The 15,649-nt window shown below is 40.2% G+C and overlaps 1 protein-coding gene across 3 annotated transcripts; it reads left to right on the top strand.

The window, feature by feature from the left end:
- The first annotated feature begins 717 nt into the window (after positions 1–717).
- Positions 718–15,649, top strand: dusp19a (dual specificity phosphatase 19a). 3 transcript variants are annotated; one of them, XR_013888156.1, is made up of 5 exons: positions 718–1,208; positions 2,667–2,713; positions 8,096–8,248; positions 12,973–13,221; positions 15,328–15,649. XR_013888156.1 is itself a non-coding variant. In XM_080198861.1 (4 exons), the coding sequence occupies exons 1-4, from the start codon at positions 986–988 to the stop codon at positions 13,159–13,161; spliced, it is 612 nt and encodes a 203-aa protein (XP_080054987.1). In that variant the 5' UTR covers positions 718–985; the 3' UTR covers positions 13,162–15,649. The 3 variants fall into 3 exon arrangements, 1 of the variants encoding a protein (XP_080054987.1); XR_013888155.1 differs by having other exon boundaries at positions 14,601–15,649; XM_080198861.1 differs by having other exon boundaries at positions 12,973–15,649.

The raw sequence follows: 15,649 nt of genomic DNA, 5'->3' as shown, positions 1-15,649 counted from the left end.
ATACCACTGGAAGGTTATTGGTGAAGCTTTTCAAGATTGAGGGCTCACTTTGTACTCTTGGTGCACCCTTCACCCATATCCTTTACACTCTGTTTGGCTTATCATGTTGTGGACTCATTTCCTGCTTGCTATGTTAATTGTTTATGCTCCTATTTAGAGCCTGAAATCAGAGTTTACGTGGTGTAGTGGTACTGTCACTAGAACTAATAATCCAGCGACCCAAAGTAATGATCTAGGGACCTGGGTTCAAATCCCACTATGGCAGATGTGAAATTTGAATTCAGTAAAAACCCATCTGATTCACTAATGTCCTTTAGGGAAGGAAATCTGCCATTCTTACTGGATATGGTCGACATGTGACCCCAGATCAACAGCAATATGACTCTTAAATGTGCTTAGTTAAAGAGCGGTTAGGAAAGGGCAATAAAACGCTGGCATCAGTCAGTGATGGCCACATAAATTAAATTCTAAAAACGATTAAGTGCCTTGTCGCGTCGAGGGAAGGGGGATTTAATGACGGTGCATTTCCCAAATCACTGATCTAATCACAATGGCACATGAATCTATATTATCTTGCTGGAGGATCACAGGCAGCTCTCTAATAAACTTGTAGCAATGCATGTATTACAAAACATCAAACTGATCTTCCTGGTGTAGGTGGCGATAGCTCTGGAGTAGCAAGGTTTCACTTTCTTTATGCTTCTGCAGTTTTAAACATGTTGTTGGTGGTTGCACGTTCGATTATCATCCAACTAGCGTTTTGGAAAGCGGAAAAGTAGGCATTTGAATAAGAGGATCGCTGTAAAAGTAGCCTTAATTTAGGGCTGATTTTATAATCGCCCAATAGCCGAGTGCAATGATGTTCATTTCAACATATTAAACTCCAGATAGTTGACATTTACATCTCGATGCGTTAAAAAAAAACATTTGGCAGCATTTCTTTCCCCACCGCTTTGCCTTAACTCGTTTCTCTCATTCATATGTGATGCATTCGCTTGCCGATGAAATCAAAGCTTTCTCCAAGGCTTCGCTCAAGAAACAGAGCACCAGAGTGACAACCCTAACCGGGAAAAGACTCATTGAAACACTTAGAGACGCTCGGGTGCAGATAGTGGAAGATGCTCAACAACTGGATGGAGCCTGTGGGTATGTCGAGGACACCAGCCTTGATCTGAAAATTGGTGTTGTCAAACCATGGCTTATGCTGGGTGAGCGAAATCTAACATTTTCTGAAGCTCCTGTGTTCTGACCACTGCACCCTCTTTTGCAGACTTAATTTTGAGCGTTAAGGGGAGGCGCGGGGGGGAATGAACTTTTTAAAGTTTTCCTTTTTAAAATAATTTATTATTCAGTTAAAATACATTTACAATAGCATATTGGGTAGCACAGTGGTTATCAGGGACCGGGGTTCGATCCCCAGTTTGAGTCACTGTCTGTGTGGAGTTAGAACATTTTCCCTCTGGGTTTTTTTTTCCCTCTGGGTACTCCAGTTTCCTCCCACAGACCAAAGATCTATGGGTTAGGTTGATTGGCCATGATAAAAATTCCCCCTTAGTGTCAGGGGGATTAGGAAGGTAAATATGTAGGGTAATGGGGATAGGACCTAGTTGGGATTATTGTCTGTCAGACTCAATGAGCCAAATGGCCTCCTTCTGCACTGTAGATTCTATAGTTCTAACTCTGGTTTCTCTTGATCCTATAATTATATCCAAGAATAAGGATATTTGACTGATCAGAAAAGGTCAAATATTTCCTCAGCTGCTGTCACATAAGAGGAGAGTGCAATTTATTCCCCAGACTGATCTGGGATTATTATGTTTCATTTGATTTATTATTGTCACATGTATTGGGATACATTGAAAAGTATTGTTTCTTACGAGCTAAGACAAAACATGCAGTTCATAGAGTATATAGGAGTGAAGGAAAGGAGAGGGTGCAGAATATAGTGTTGCAGTTTAGCTCGGGTGAAGAGAAAGATCACCTTAATATATGGTTGGTCCATTCAAAAGTCTGAGGACAGCAGGGAAGAAGCTGTTCTCGAATTGATTGGTAGAATTATTGTCAGAATTTAGTTAATTGATTTTTAGTTTAACACAATTGACTAAATGAAATAACTGGTGCTACAATGTTACAATATAAAAAATAATTTACAGAGTAACTTTCAAAAGATTCTATACCTTAAGGTTTTTTGGTGGTAACATCTTTTGAAGTTATTTTTCAGTTATCACTTTATTTATACTATTTCAATGATTCTTGTTGAGCTGCTGTCATGTAAATTAATACTTCCTAGAGCAGATGAAAATACAGTAAAATCTGCCTTTGGAAGTAGTGACTGGTGTTTATAACCCCATGGTAGAGTCAGCTGGATCTACTTTCAGCTGGTGCACAATGACTTAGTTTGTGGATAGATATTCTATCCAGCACTTCAAGTACTTGCAGAGCGTAAAGTTATAAGTTGGAAAACCTTTCTCCCAAACAGCCCTTTGGCATCATGTTACTGTTTAGTTTCAAGATGTTTCAGAAAGCTGCATAGGCTTGCTCAAATGTTAGCCTGAATGACTTTATCCAAAAGTTGTTCCTGTATGGGTCTTGGCACCTTCTGCCCCTCTCCATGAGTCCCCAGAAGTAAGAGTATTATTTTTATTTTGCATTTAATTTTCTTCTAGCATCCCAAGATGTGGCTCACGACTATGGGAAATTGAAAGATTATAAGGTAATGTGAATTACTTGAGATGTTTAGGTGGTGTTTCGGTAAAAAATGTCAGCTGTGAAGTGGTTCCACTTCATGGTATGTCTGTGCATGTCGTTACCTCAGATACTCAACGGTGGGTAAGCAGGAGCTGCTACAGATGTAAAACATCTGGTGAAATTATTATTGAGCTCCTCTGGTGTATCCTAGAGCAGTCCAAGCAGCACCTGTGAGATCTGGGAGCAGGTGGTTTGCCTACCATTTCGGCTAGATTTGCTGAATGAGTTGGGCGTTGGGGAGGGGTGGAATTAAATGTGTTTGGTCGAAAAAGTGAAAATGCTATGTTAAATATCTAACCTTAGCTCTTCTAAAGCCCTGTATGTAAAGGCACTGCCCAGTGTAGTATTGTCACACAGACAATAGGCCTCTATTCAATAATTGTTCAAAGTTGAGTGAGGTGATTTTAGCTGAAATGGCAGTTCAGGCACTAGAATGGATCTTGACACTCCTTGACTAAAGAAGTAAAGAAGTGAGAAGCATCAAACAAATATTTTGTGTCAATCTTCATTGTGGAAGACACAAATAACATGTCAAAAATTGATGACAAGGAAGCTACGCCGGGTGAAGACTGAGAAATGATCATTATCACTAAAGAGGTGGTGTTGGGGAAGCTAATCGGGCCAAACGTAGACAAGTCACCTGGCCCTGATGGGATGCATCCCAGGGTACTTAAAAAAAGGTGATGGAAATAGCATGGTAATTTACCAAAATTCGCTGGACTTGGGGCAGTTCCGGAAGATTGGGAGAGAGAAAATGTGATGCCATTATTTAAAAAAGGAGGTAGACAAAAGGCAGATAACGATAGGCTGGTTAGCTTACTTCTGTAGTGGGGAAAATGCTTGAATCTATCATCATGGAAGAAATAGTGAGACATCTGGTTAGAAATTGTCCCATTGGATTCATGAAAGGCGGGTCATGTTTAATTGATTTACTAAAATTCTTTGAGGACATTATGAGCGCGGAAGACAACGGGGAACTGAGGAATGTGGTGTATCTGGATTTCCAGAAGGCATTTGACAAGGTGCCACAGAAAAGATGCTGCATAAGATAAAGGTGCATGGCATTGTGGGTAACGTATTAGCATGGATAGAGAATTGGTTAACTAACTAACAGAAAGCAAAGAGTGGGGATAAATGGGTGCTTTTTTTGGTTGGTGACCGGTGACTAATGGTGTGTCTCAGGGATCAGTGTTCGGACCGCAATTGTTTACAATTTCCATTGAGGGTTTGGAGTTGGGGACCAAGTGTAATGTGTCAAAGTTCGCAGATAACACTAAGTAGTAGAGTAGTAGAGCAAAATGTGCAGGGGACACTGAAAGACTGCAGAAGGAAATAGATAGTTTAGGTGAATGGACAAGGGTCTGGTAGATGGAGTACAATGCAGGTAAATGTGAAGTCCTCCATTTTATTTGGAGGACTCTGCAGAGGGAACTGGGCGTCCTTGTGCATGAATCACAAAAAGTTGGTTTGCACGTGCACAGGTAATTAAGAAGGTAAATGGAATGTTGTCCTTCATTGCTAGAGGGATGGAATTCAAAAACAGCATGTTTATGTTGCAACTGTGTAAGGTGCCGGTGAGGCCACACCTGGAGTTTTGGTCCCCTTACTTGAGAAAGAATGTACTGGCACTGGAGGGGGTGCAGAGTAGATTCACTAGGTTGATTTCAGAGTTGAGAGGGTTGGCTTATGAGGAAAGACTGAGTAGACTGGGACTATACTCATTGGAATTTAGAATAAGGGGGGATCTTACAGAAGCATATAAAGTTATGAAGGGAATAGATAAGGGAGGATGTTTCCACTGGCAGGGAAGTTGTTTCCACTGGCGGTTGAGACTGGAACTAGGGGACATAGTCTCAAAATAAGGGGAGCAGATTTAGGACTGAGTAAAGGAGGAACTTCTTCACCCAAAGGATTGTGAATCTGTGGAATTCCCTGCCCAGTGAAATAATTGAGGCTACCTCATTTAATGTTTTTAAGGCAAGGAAAAATAGATTTTTAAGCAGTAAAGGAATCAAGGATTATGATGAGCGGGTGAGTAAGTGGGGCTGAGTCCACAAAAACATCAGCCATGATCTTACTGAATGGCGGAGCAGGCTCAAGGAGCCAGATGGCCTACTCCTGCACTAGTTGTTATGTTCTAAATATCCAGAGCTCCCACTCCTGACTGCAAGTTAGTAGCCCCAGCCAGATAATGCTCATCTCTGACTACTTCCTTATTTCTCTTAAATAAAAACTCAAAATGCTGAAAAAACACAGGGTCAGGCAGCATCTCTGGAGAGAGAAACATGGTTAATGTTTCAGGTTGATGGCCTTTCATCTCCTTATTTCCATTACAGTTGAAACCTCCCAATCTACCTCCACCCTTGGCCCCCGGGGATAAAAACACTGACCCAGATAACTTAGCTCCCTCCATGCCTTGGAACCTGGTCTGTTAAAAAGCTGTCCAATCTCTGCCTTTGACACCTCATTCTCGTGAAGTCGCTCACCATCTCCACCCTCATTTCTTTCTTGTTGCAGCTCCCACCTTCTCACTTCTTCAGTTTGAGAGTCACACATTTGAGCATAGATCATGTGCATGACTGGCTGTGTCATCTAGCACACAATGTGTTTGGACCATGTTGAATACTCCTGCATTTTCTTTCAATGGTCCAATCCACCTATTACATCAATTGTTTTGCATCCTTCTCACCATCTCCAACCCCCACCTAGCCTCTAACAATCACCTCCCAACTTCTCACTTCATCCTAACCCCTGTCATCACTTTCATTTACGTTTCTCCTCCCTCTCATAAGCCATATTTTTCTTATGATACATACCTTTCCTGTTGACTCTGGAACATTCAACTATGTCTTCCTGACCCCTCCATTTTTTTTGTTCAGAGACTGTCCCTCTCAGAGTCATCAAAACTCCTGCAACGAAAAGCCATCCTTTACCAGCCCATTTTCTCCAATTACAGTATAATTGCTAACAATTATCCTGTCTAAAGCTCTAAACAGGCCATTGTTTTGCTGATATGACCTCTGCTACAGCTCTCTGTTGGAAGCTCATTAATTCAGATTTCTCCTTGCATACATCACTAAGGCCACTCTGGTTAAAGAGACCAATGGCTACCCTTTATGCCTGTGACCATGAACCTGTTTTCATCCTTATCCTTCCCTGCCTTTCCTCTATGACAACACCAGGTTTAAGTCCAACCAATTTATTTGATAGTAAACTCACGAGCTTTCGAGGTTAACCTCTTCATCAGGTGAATGGAGAGTTCTGGCCTCAGACAGAGCATATAAAGCACAGACAGTTTACAGATTACTGACTGGAATGCGAATCTTTACACCTAACCTGCTATTCAAATCTTAAAGTGGCCGACAATGTGAGTGGCTATAGTCAAGTTCCGCACACATGAGGACAGTCTCAACAGGGATCTTGGGTTCATGTCGCACTATCTGTAACCCCCGTGACTTGCCTGGGTTTGCAAAACCTCACTTACTGTACTGTCTGGAGACAATACACATCTCTTTAACCTGTGGTCAGTGCTCCTTCCACTCACATTGTCGGCCACTTTAAGACTTGAATAGCAGGTTAGGTGTAAAAATTCGCATTCTAATCAGTAGTCTGTAACCTGTCTGTGCTTTATATGCTCTGTCTGAAGCCAGAACTCTCCATTCACCTGACGAAGAGGTTAATCTTGAAAGCTTGTGAGTTTACTATCAAATAAATCGGTTGGACTTAAACCTGGTGTTGTTAGATTTCTTACTATGTTTACCCCAGTCCAACGCTGGCATCTCCACATCATTTCCTCTATGATGCACCTAAGTGGGTCTTCTCTTGAGGTGCTTACTTCCCCTGCCTCCCTTGCAGTGGCATCTCCTCCTGCTTTCAAACAGTCACGCTTAATTTCCTCAAGGATCCATCTGTGGTCTCTCTGCACCTTGTCTCTATGCTGTTCTGTGGACACAATATCCTGAAGCACAGAGTCAGTTTCCACACGTATATTGATGACACCCACCCAACCTACCCTCTTTTTTGGTACTGTATTGGTAATTCATTTAATTGTGTGGACTTTTGAAAATGTTTTACTTGGCTTTTCATGCAAGGTAACCTAAATGGACCAATTTCTGCATAGATTGTGTGGAAACTTCCAGGTTGCTGCTATATGGCCATGTAGCTTGAAAAGAGCATCTGTCTTTCCACCACCTCCGTGGACCACCATGAACATCTCTGAGTTGTCAAATTGCTTCCCCTACACTAAGTTGTGCATAAGCCAAATTTCTCTAAATTGAATTTTGGGAAGTCTAAAGCAATTGCTCTCAGCCTGTGCAAGCACTGTATCTTAATAACAACGCCAACCTTGGCTGCTCACTCCAGCTGAATCTGACTACAACCAATCTTGTCACTCCCTTCATTTCCCTCCCTGTCCTTGCCATGCCATCCATTTGCAACCTTCTCCAACCTTGCATCCTGAATTTCTTGCGTTCTTTAGTTCCGCAAATCTTGTTTGCTGTTTTTTCTCCCTACTCCTCCTGTTCTATCTTCAGGGACTGACACTTTGGGGAGATGCTGGCATAGTGGTAATGTCACTGGACTAGTATTCCAGAGGCTCATGCTAGTATGGTGCGAATTAATTCCCACCATAGCAGCTGATGGAATTTAGAATTCAATTTTTAAAAATCTGAATTGAGAGCTAGTCTCTGAGATGGTAACCAGGAAGCTATCAACGAATGTCACTAAAAAACCCATCTGGTTCTTCTGATGCTCTTTTGTGAAGGAAATCTGCCATCTTTATCTGGCCAGGACGTAATGTGATTGACTCTTCTTAACTACCCTCTGAAATACCTAGCAAGCCACTCAGTTCTAGGGCAATTAGGGTTGGGCAACAAATGCTGGTGATGCCCCCATCCTATGAAAGAAGAAATGAAACTACAGTTGCCTTAGTCCTACCACCTCTAAAAACATTTTCAAAACATAGAACTTCAGTCAAGCTTTTGGACGATCTTCCCAACCGTGCCACAAAGACTCAATGCCTGTTCCCTTTTTATCCTAAAACACTTTGGGATTCTTTTCTACGTGTATTATGATATGGTGTTAAGGACATGTTCATGTTCATGATTTCCTACCCTGCAAGAGCCTGAACACATTGTTTGTAAAAGTTTCCGTGGCACTTTTCCTTGTTGAGGAAACAAAAGCCAGAGGCTGAGTCATTACATGTCAGTCACCTCTATCTGCTAATGATCAGCCAAAGTGCAGTATGGATGTATCACTTGAACTAGATAGTTTGTTTTTTCTAAAGAAAATTGTTATAAATGGGATTTAAATGTGACCAATTAATTCTGACTGTTTTTTCTCTCTCAAGATTTCTCACATCTTGAATGTAGGCTACGGAGTAGAAAATGCCTTTCCAGGTGAATTCAGTTATAAAAGCGTTTCCATATTGGACTTACCTGAGACTTCTATCATCTCGTACTTTCACGAATGCTTTGAATTTATTGATCAAGCCAAGGTACAGGTGAGAAGTGCAATATTAAATCCTCGTAATTATAACATGTTTTAAAGAACGTTTGCGATGAGATAAATTGGATGACCTATTAATAAAATATACAAATATTTTAAATTGTTTATGTGTGTAATGAATAATTTATTCCTTTTTCCACTGCACTAGACTGTTTTCTTTTGACAAAGGAATGTATACAGGAAGAAATTGACTCCACACACACATACCAGCAAACAACTGGTTTTTATTATTTATCACTGAAGACCATGCGAAGACTATTCCAGTAATTGCTCTTTTATACAATGTCCTTATCACCTTTAGATATCACCACTGGCAGTGTGGAACTGCTTGGAATGATTTTGATCATTTAGATTCAACATTTCTGGAGCTGTTTAAAAACCTTCATTGTGAGTTCAATATGACAGCAGCTCTCCAGTGACTGTACTGGAGTTAGAAATAAACAACAAAACAACCATTGCAAAAATCACTATGGTTACTCAGAATGTACCCATAATACAAGTGATCGTGATCTTACTTTGGTAAGATACAAGTACCCATTGGCAGTAAATCTGAGGTAACAAACTGACCAAGGCTATTTTAAATGAAACATTTTGTTTGAACCTCCTGTGGCGTTTGTTGCTCACTTAGATGTCTGAGTCTATCATTATTGTGTTATTCTGTGTGTGTCCACCCACTGTACTGCTTCCCTGTCTCTTTCCATTCTGCTTCCCTCTGGATTTGCCTTGTTCCTTTTCTGTTCTGTCTGATGTTTTGCTTGTCTTTTATTGTGTATGAGGTGTTGGATGGCGTGACTGGGAAGTGAGCACTGATATTTTACATTAATAGTGGTGCATAGGTTGGGTAGGGAAGCACATTGGGGATTGCTGTAGGACACATGTTCAAGTGGGCGCCATTCAAGAGAGGAATGTAGAGGTCTGGGGTGAGATGGTGGGGAGTTGGGAGAGGATCCAGACAGGATTGTGGCAAACCCTGAGTCAGAGAGAAGGAAAGGGACCTGGTCAGGTCACTGGATGTTATTAAAAAACAATCTGAGGAACTGTAAGTAGCTTGTTGTACATCTGTTTGTTCAGCACCATATTCCTTTCTTTCTCCGATGACATCTCTTTCCTTCCTTCCATGACTCCAGTATCCTCCCTCTCCTATCACATCTGTGTTGACTTTCTTTGCACTCACACTTCCTCCAATTCTTTTCCAATGCACTCCCATCCACCTCCTTTCCACATTGGTATTTCACTGACCATATTCCCATAAATACCCTGAACACTCCCATTGCCTCCAAAAATGCCTTCTGAAGTTCCCTTTGTGCCACTCCCTTGCATTCCCTTCTGCTCCCTTGCCCTTGAACACTTCCTTTTGGTGTCTTAATGTTGTGTCTACATTTTCTTTCCCTATAGGTCCCTCTTGTAACCCCATGTTTTTACGTGCTAATCCCTCTGACACTAAGGAGCATAGCCAACCCACTTAACCCACATATCTTCCCTCCAAAATTCATCTTATAACACCCCACTCCATCTAAATCCTAAATATTCCCTTCATCGTAATGCTCTCCTTATACCTCCTACTGGCCTGATTTGAATGTTTTCTAAACATGCAAAACATATATTGGTAGAATAACCAACCTGTTGCTAGTGCTGGGCCCTGGACTGGCAGCATTGGTTAGATTATAGTCTTCAAAACAGCCTAGACTGAGTTGGATCATGAGTGAAGAGGAGGTGGAGGAGACAGTGCAGCAGGTGACAATCTCCAGGGCGCAAAAGAGTGGAGAATAGGCCAGGGAATCTCGCATGTAGGCAGAGATGTGGCAAGAAGTTTCAAAATTGACCACAATTGTGTTGGAGGGTATTGTCAGTGGGCACCAAAAGCTGCCAAATGTCAGAAAAATGACCTCAGCCAGTGAGAGGTGAAAGCTGGGCAGGGAAAGCCTGGAAGATTGCTGGCATCAGTAAGGGGTCAAGAGGATAGTGAGCAGTTGGAATCATGCAGAAAATGGACAAAAACAGGATTGGGGAGATCAGTGCTAAGGGGTGTTGAGTGGTAGGAAGCAGCGTTGCAGTGTTAATGTAAGTCTTACTCATGACTAAAAGATATACTTTATTTTATGAAGGCAGGGGGAGGCTGATGAAGACCAGAGAGGAAGCTATTTTAGGTAGTGGACCACAATCTGGAGAAACTTTTGTTCTGGGAAGCATCACCCTCTGTAAACCTGATTGTGTCTGGCCAAACTAATCTTGTATTAGAAACAGTCTGAAAGCAGAGAATACCGCCACCCACCACACATCCCAGTCCCATTCTGGCTGGTTTCAAATCCAGGTGACAGAACTCCAGGAATAATGGTGGAAACAAATTGAATTTAATGCAACATTGGTACCAAAACACTAAACAAGTCTGAAGAACTACATTTGATATTTCAGTAGTCATCATGTAAATTGACCATTTTACATAATTGAATTTAAACTTTGTTCTGAACACACAACCAAATAATAAAATATCACATGTTCCTACAAAAGGCTAAACATATAAAGACAAGAGGTTAATTCCAGCTGAAGTTTATGGTGATTCCTCTCTACAGGTTAAGATATGCATTTCAAACTCAGCCATCTCAAAGTAATGGAGACATGTCTTCTCGAGTCCATATGACCAGAAAATATTTCTCCGAAGATGTGCGGGTTAGGTGGATTGGCCATGCTTCTTAGTGTCAAGGAGATTAACAGGGTAAACACATGGGGTTACGGGGTTAGGGCCTGGATGGGATTGTTGTCATGCGAGCTGGATGGGCTGAATGGTCTCCTTCCGCACTATCAGTATTCTATATTTTTAAATGTTGAAACCCGTTGTTCAGCATTTAAGCTACTCCACTGCTCATTTGAAATGGCAAAGTTAGAGTTACTTTTGTTTACTTTGCTTTTTAGTTTTCAACTAAATTTGGTACAGTGGTGCTCATGGTACCAACATATTGTATAGTAACCTAGAAAACAAACAGTATTTGTAGACACAGTTCAAATAGAAATTGAGGAAAACGAAAACGTAAAATTTGATTTATTATTGTCACATGTGTCAGTATACAATGAAAAGTATTGTTTCTTGTGCTGTATACAAACAAAGCATACTGTGCTTACAGAAGGAAAGGAGAGAGTGCAGAATGTAGTGTTACAGTTATAGCTTGGATGTAGAGAAAGATCAACTTAATGCAAGATAGGTCCATTCAAAAGTCTGACAGCAGCAGGGAAGAAGCTGTTCTTGATTCTGTTGGTACATGTCCTCAGACTTTTGTATCTTTTTCCTGATGGAAGAAGGTGAAAGAGAGCATGGCCTGGGTGAGTGGGATCTTTAATTATGTTGGCTGCTTTTCTGAGGCAGCGGGAAGTGTAGACTGTGTCAGTGGGTGAGAGGCTGGTTTGAGTGATGGACTGGGATTTGTTCATGACCGTTTTTAGTTTTGTGCGGTCTTGGATAGAGCAGGAGCCAAAGCAAGCTGTGATACAACCAGAAAGAATGCTTTCTATGGTAAAGGTTGGTGAGAGCTGTAGTGGACGTACCAAATTTCCTTAGTGTTCTGAAAAAGTAGAGGTGTTGGTGGGCTTTCTTAACTATAATGCCGGCATGGGAGACCAGGACAGATTGTTGGTGATCTGGAAACTTGAAAACTATGGTGGTGTCATCAGCAAACTTGAAAATGGAGTGTGAAAGAATTTGGCCACACAGTCATAGGTGTATAAGGAGTATAGTAGGAGGCTGAGGACACAGCCTTGTGGGGCACCGCTGTTGAGGATGATCGTGAGAAGGTGCTGTTGCCTATCCTTACTGATTGCGGTCTGTGGGTCAGGAAGTTCAGGATCCAGTTGCAGAGGGAGGAGCTGAGGCCTAGGCCACACAGTTTGGAGATGAGTTTTGTAGGAATAATGGTGTTGAAGGCTGAGCTGTAGTCAAAAAATAGGAGACTGACAGAGGTGTCTTTGTTATCTAGGTGTTCCAGGGTTGAGTGCAGGGGCAGGGAGATGGCTTCTGCTGTGGTAGGCAAACTGTCATGTATCCAGGCAATCTGACAGCCAGAATTGATTCATGCCATAACTAAACTTTTGAAGCACTTCACAATGATGGATGTCAGAGCCACTGGATGATAGTCATTAAGGCACGCTGCTTGGCTTCTGCATATTGTGAATACTGCCTACTCGAAGGACCCATTGGAATGCTTTGGAATCATGGTCTTCACGAAGATCGAAAAATAAATCCGAAGGCCTGAAATCTGAGCACAAAGCTATTAGGCGCTGCTTTCTTTGTAGTGGGTTGATGTGAGGTTATTGAATGACAGTATTCCATGATTAAATTATACAAGTTGATGGACACTATCAATATTTAATTGAAAGCATGTACAGAGGAATATTATAGCTTCAATATATGTCATGCACACAAAAATAAAGACCTTTAATTATGCTTTTTTCATTGAGTTTTTCACTGTAGAATGAAATGTCCAATGCATCCTTTAAAATCATGTGCACAGTTTAGGAAAATGAATTTCAAAGATGCTAGATAAAAATGGCATTGCCTTAAAAACTGAACATTTGCTGTTTTGTTTTTGAAAAGTATGCTCATAAAAATACATTATTGTTAAAATGTTTGCTTCTGCCCTTGTAGAATTAAGAATGAATCAGTCATTTGTAAACTCTTGATTTGTAAACTCTAAAAACGATTTGTTTTGTTTTTCATGTCTCCTCTTCAAGAATGGCATTGTGCTGGTTCACTGCAACGCTGGAGTGTCACGTTCTGCATCTATAGTCATAGGTTATCTTATGTGGGAAAATGGACTTGGCTTTAAGGATGCTTTCTCAATAGTGAAGAATGCAAGGCAGGCTATCAATCCGAATCCTGGCTTCATGGAGCAACTAAGGAACTATCAGTCAAAGAAATGAATAAAATGCAGAGAATTTATAACTTTATGGATGCTCTGTACTTTCAAAAGGAAAGCTATGGTGAGATTATACATTTTTAACTTATTGAATTTTCAGTTTTTATTCGTTACTGGTAATATTTTCAATGCTAACATATATATAAAAAGTGACTATTAGTAGTGACATTTGCATTAATGGGATGCCAATTGTAGTTTGGATGCTGTTCATTTGCAACCAATGAAAATCTGATTGACTACAAGGAAGTTGTGTTCTGTTGTAAACTGTATCCTCATCATGAGACTGTACATATGTTTATTGATATGGATCAAATATGTTCCAGGAAGTTTTTTTTGTGCATGTAGTGATTTGTGTTAGGTAATTTTGGATCATTGGAACTTTAAAAGGACTTTCTAGATGTAAGACAGTGTTTACATGTTGTGTAATACTTTGTGACATTACAGGCCAGATTCTTCGATCTCACGCACGGCTGGGATTCTCCGGTCCTGCTGCAGTGAACGGAGATTTGGCTGAGCACCAAATTCTCTGTTCTTGCTGGCAGAGGTGGCAGGGTGTGAATGGCTGGCGAATTCCGGCCTACATATTCTAACATTGAATTATTGTGAAGAAAGAAATGTAATGGCCTGGAAATTCAGAGTCGGGATAACTGAGGTGCTGTTTAAAAATCGTGGCTGGGTCATGATTCTGATGGTGAGGGCTAATAGAAGGCATGAAATTTTTATCTTATAACTGGCACAAAGTCCCACAGCATCAAGGTGAGCCTTTTTAAAAAACCCACTTACGCACTTAGCAACCCCTGTGGCTGCCACCAACCTTTTCCTTGGGTTGCTGGCCCGACTCCAATCTGCACTAGTCCCGTTCCTCACAATTAAAATCCCGACCTTGTGGGTACTTTCTCTTCAGGTGGGAAGGCCTGGCAGGGAATTTTACTGACTCCTGCTAAGCAACCTCGAAGGTGAAAATCCAGGCCAATCTATCAAATACTGTCAATACTTAAATTATACAAAATTAGTTGTACAGCAGAAATAGTTTAAAAAAACCTAAATTCTGTGCAATAATTAGGATGCAGGAATATGTGTTCAGATTGCTGCTGCCATTAGAATCAGTATGTACAATGGAATCCTACCTTAAACCATGTCATTTATTTATTTCAGCATGTTTTTTAAAATAAATTATTCACACAATATATTTCCAATTGAATTCTTGATTTGCTTTTAGGGAGCTTCACATATACAAGTAATTATATCATTTTAAGTGGATATGAAAAGACAGACATGCTCAAAAAGCACTTGAATTTCATTTTCTTAATGAGTGTAGCTTGGAGCATTATGATTAAAAATGTATTAAAATGTAATGAAATGATGTCTGCATAATCAATAAAATGGCTACTTAGTTTCACTTGCCCTTTCCTGCAATAATAGTTTGCTTTTTTTAATCAACAGAATATCCTGATCATCAAATTGCACATTTTTTGGAGGTTTTTACATGGATCTTTTACCAATGCTTCTGTACATTTTGGATCAGTTTAAACTGGAAATCATAGAATCGCTACAGTATAGGAGGAGGCCATTTGACCCATCGAGCTTGCACTGACAACAATTCCATCCAGGCCCTATCCCCGTAACCCCACGTATTTGCCTTGCTAATCTCTCAGACACTAGTTAAAGCAACATAAAATTCTTCAACTTGGAATATTATTTTGTGACAAAACTACGTAAATAAACAGTACAACAATATTTATTGCTAGGAAACAGACTGCTGTACAACTATTTAATCTAGTAAATGCCACACTTATCTGAAACAGCATCAATAAAAAGAAAAAATAATGCAATATCTGCTGAGAGAAAAAGATAATTAGCATCTTATTTCAGATTTCCAGCATCTGTGGTATTTTGCTCTTGTAATCTTTCAGGTCAGAGTTCTGATGAAAGGTCATCGATCTGAAACATTAAATCTGATTCCTTCTCCACAGATGCTGCTAAACCTGCTGAGTATTTCTAGAATTTTCTGCTTTTATTTCAGATTGCTGGCATCCACAATATTTTTTCTTTTGAACTGGAGACACAATGGGGATATTGAACCATACTGTTGATTTTAAGTCCACTGTTGGAGCAGTAGGTTTTGTTGTAATACAAATTCTTTGTTTTCATTTCAATTTTTATTCATCAGAAATACCAAGAGTCTCTAGAATTTAACATTTCATAATAACTTCAAAATCTGGAAACAATTTTTGAAATGTACTTCTCCCAATTGGAGCTGTTAAAGGAGGAAGAAGGAAAACCATGTTATGACATTGCAACATATGACCTATTGAATATTTTTGATTCTTGTTTCAATGGCAGCTAATGTTCAGGTGCCTATATACTTCTCCCAATGCATGCAGTAAAATAGAATTTTGTTTTTACATTGGATGAATTGTAAACTGTATTTTGTTATTTATAAAGTACAAAACTGCATTTTCTAATTGGTTATACATAACATAATGGATATA

The sequence above is a fragment of the Carcharhinus amblyrhynchos genome, chromosome 11 (assembly GCF_965287045.1).
Source record: "Carcharhinus amblyrhynchos chromosome 11, sCarAmb.v2.hapA, whole genome shotgun sequence".
NCBI classification, from domain to species: domain Eukaryota; kingdom Metazoa; phylum Chordata; class Chondrichthyes; order Carcharhiniformes; family Carcharhinidae; genus Carcharhinus; species Carcharhinus amblyrhynchos.
Note: the sequence above shows the minus strand (reverse complement) of the source record. Positions and strands in the feature narration are given on the sequence as shown.

What these genes read in the sequence shown, in the direction of transcription:
- dusp19a (XM_080198861.1), top strand. Translation starts at nt 986, where the DNA reads ATGCATTCGCTTGCCGATGAAATCAAAGCTTTCTCCAAGGCTTCGCTC. An exon ending in CAAACCATGGCTTATGCTGG is followed by an intron (nt 1,209 to 2,666) that starts GTGAGCGAAATC and finishes ATTTTCTTCTAG; the next exon opens with CATCCCAAGATGTGGCTCAC. An exon ending in GGAAATTGAAAGATTATAAG is followed by an intron (nt 2,714 to 8,095) that starts GTAATGTGAATT and finishes TTCTCTCTCAAG; the next exon opens with ATTTCTCACATCTTGAATGT.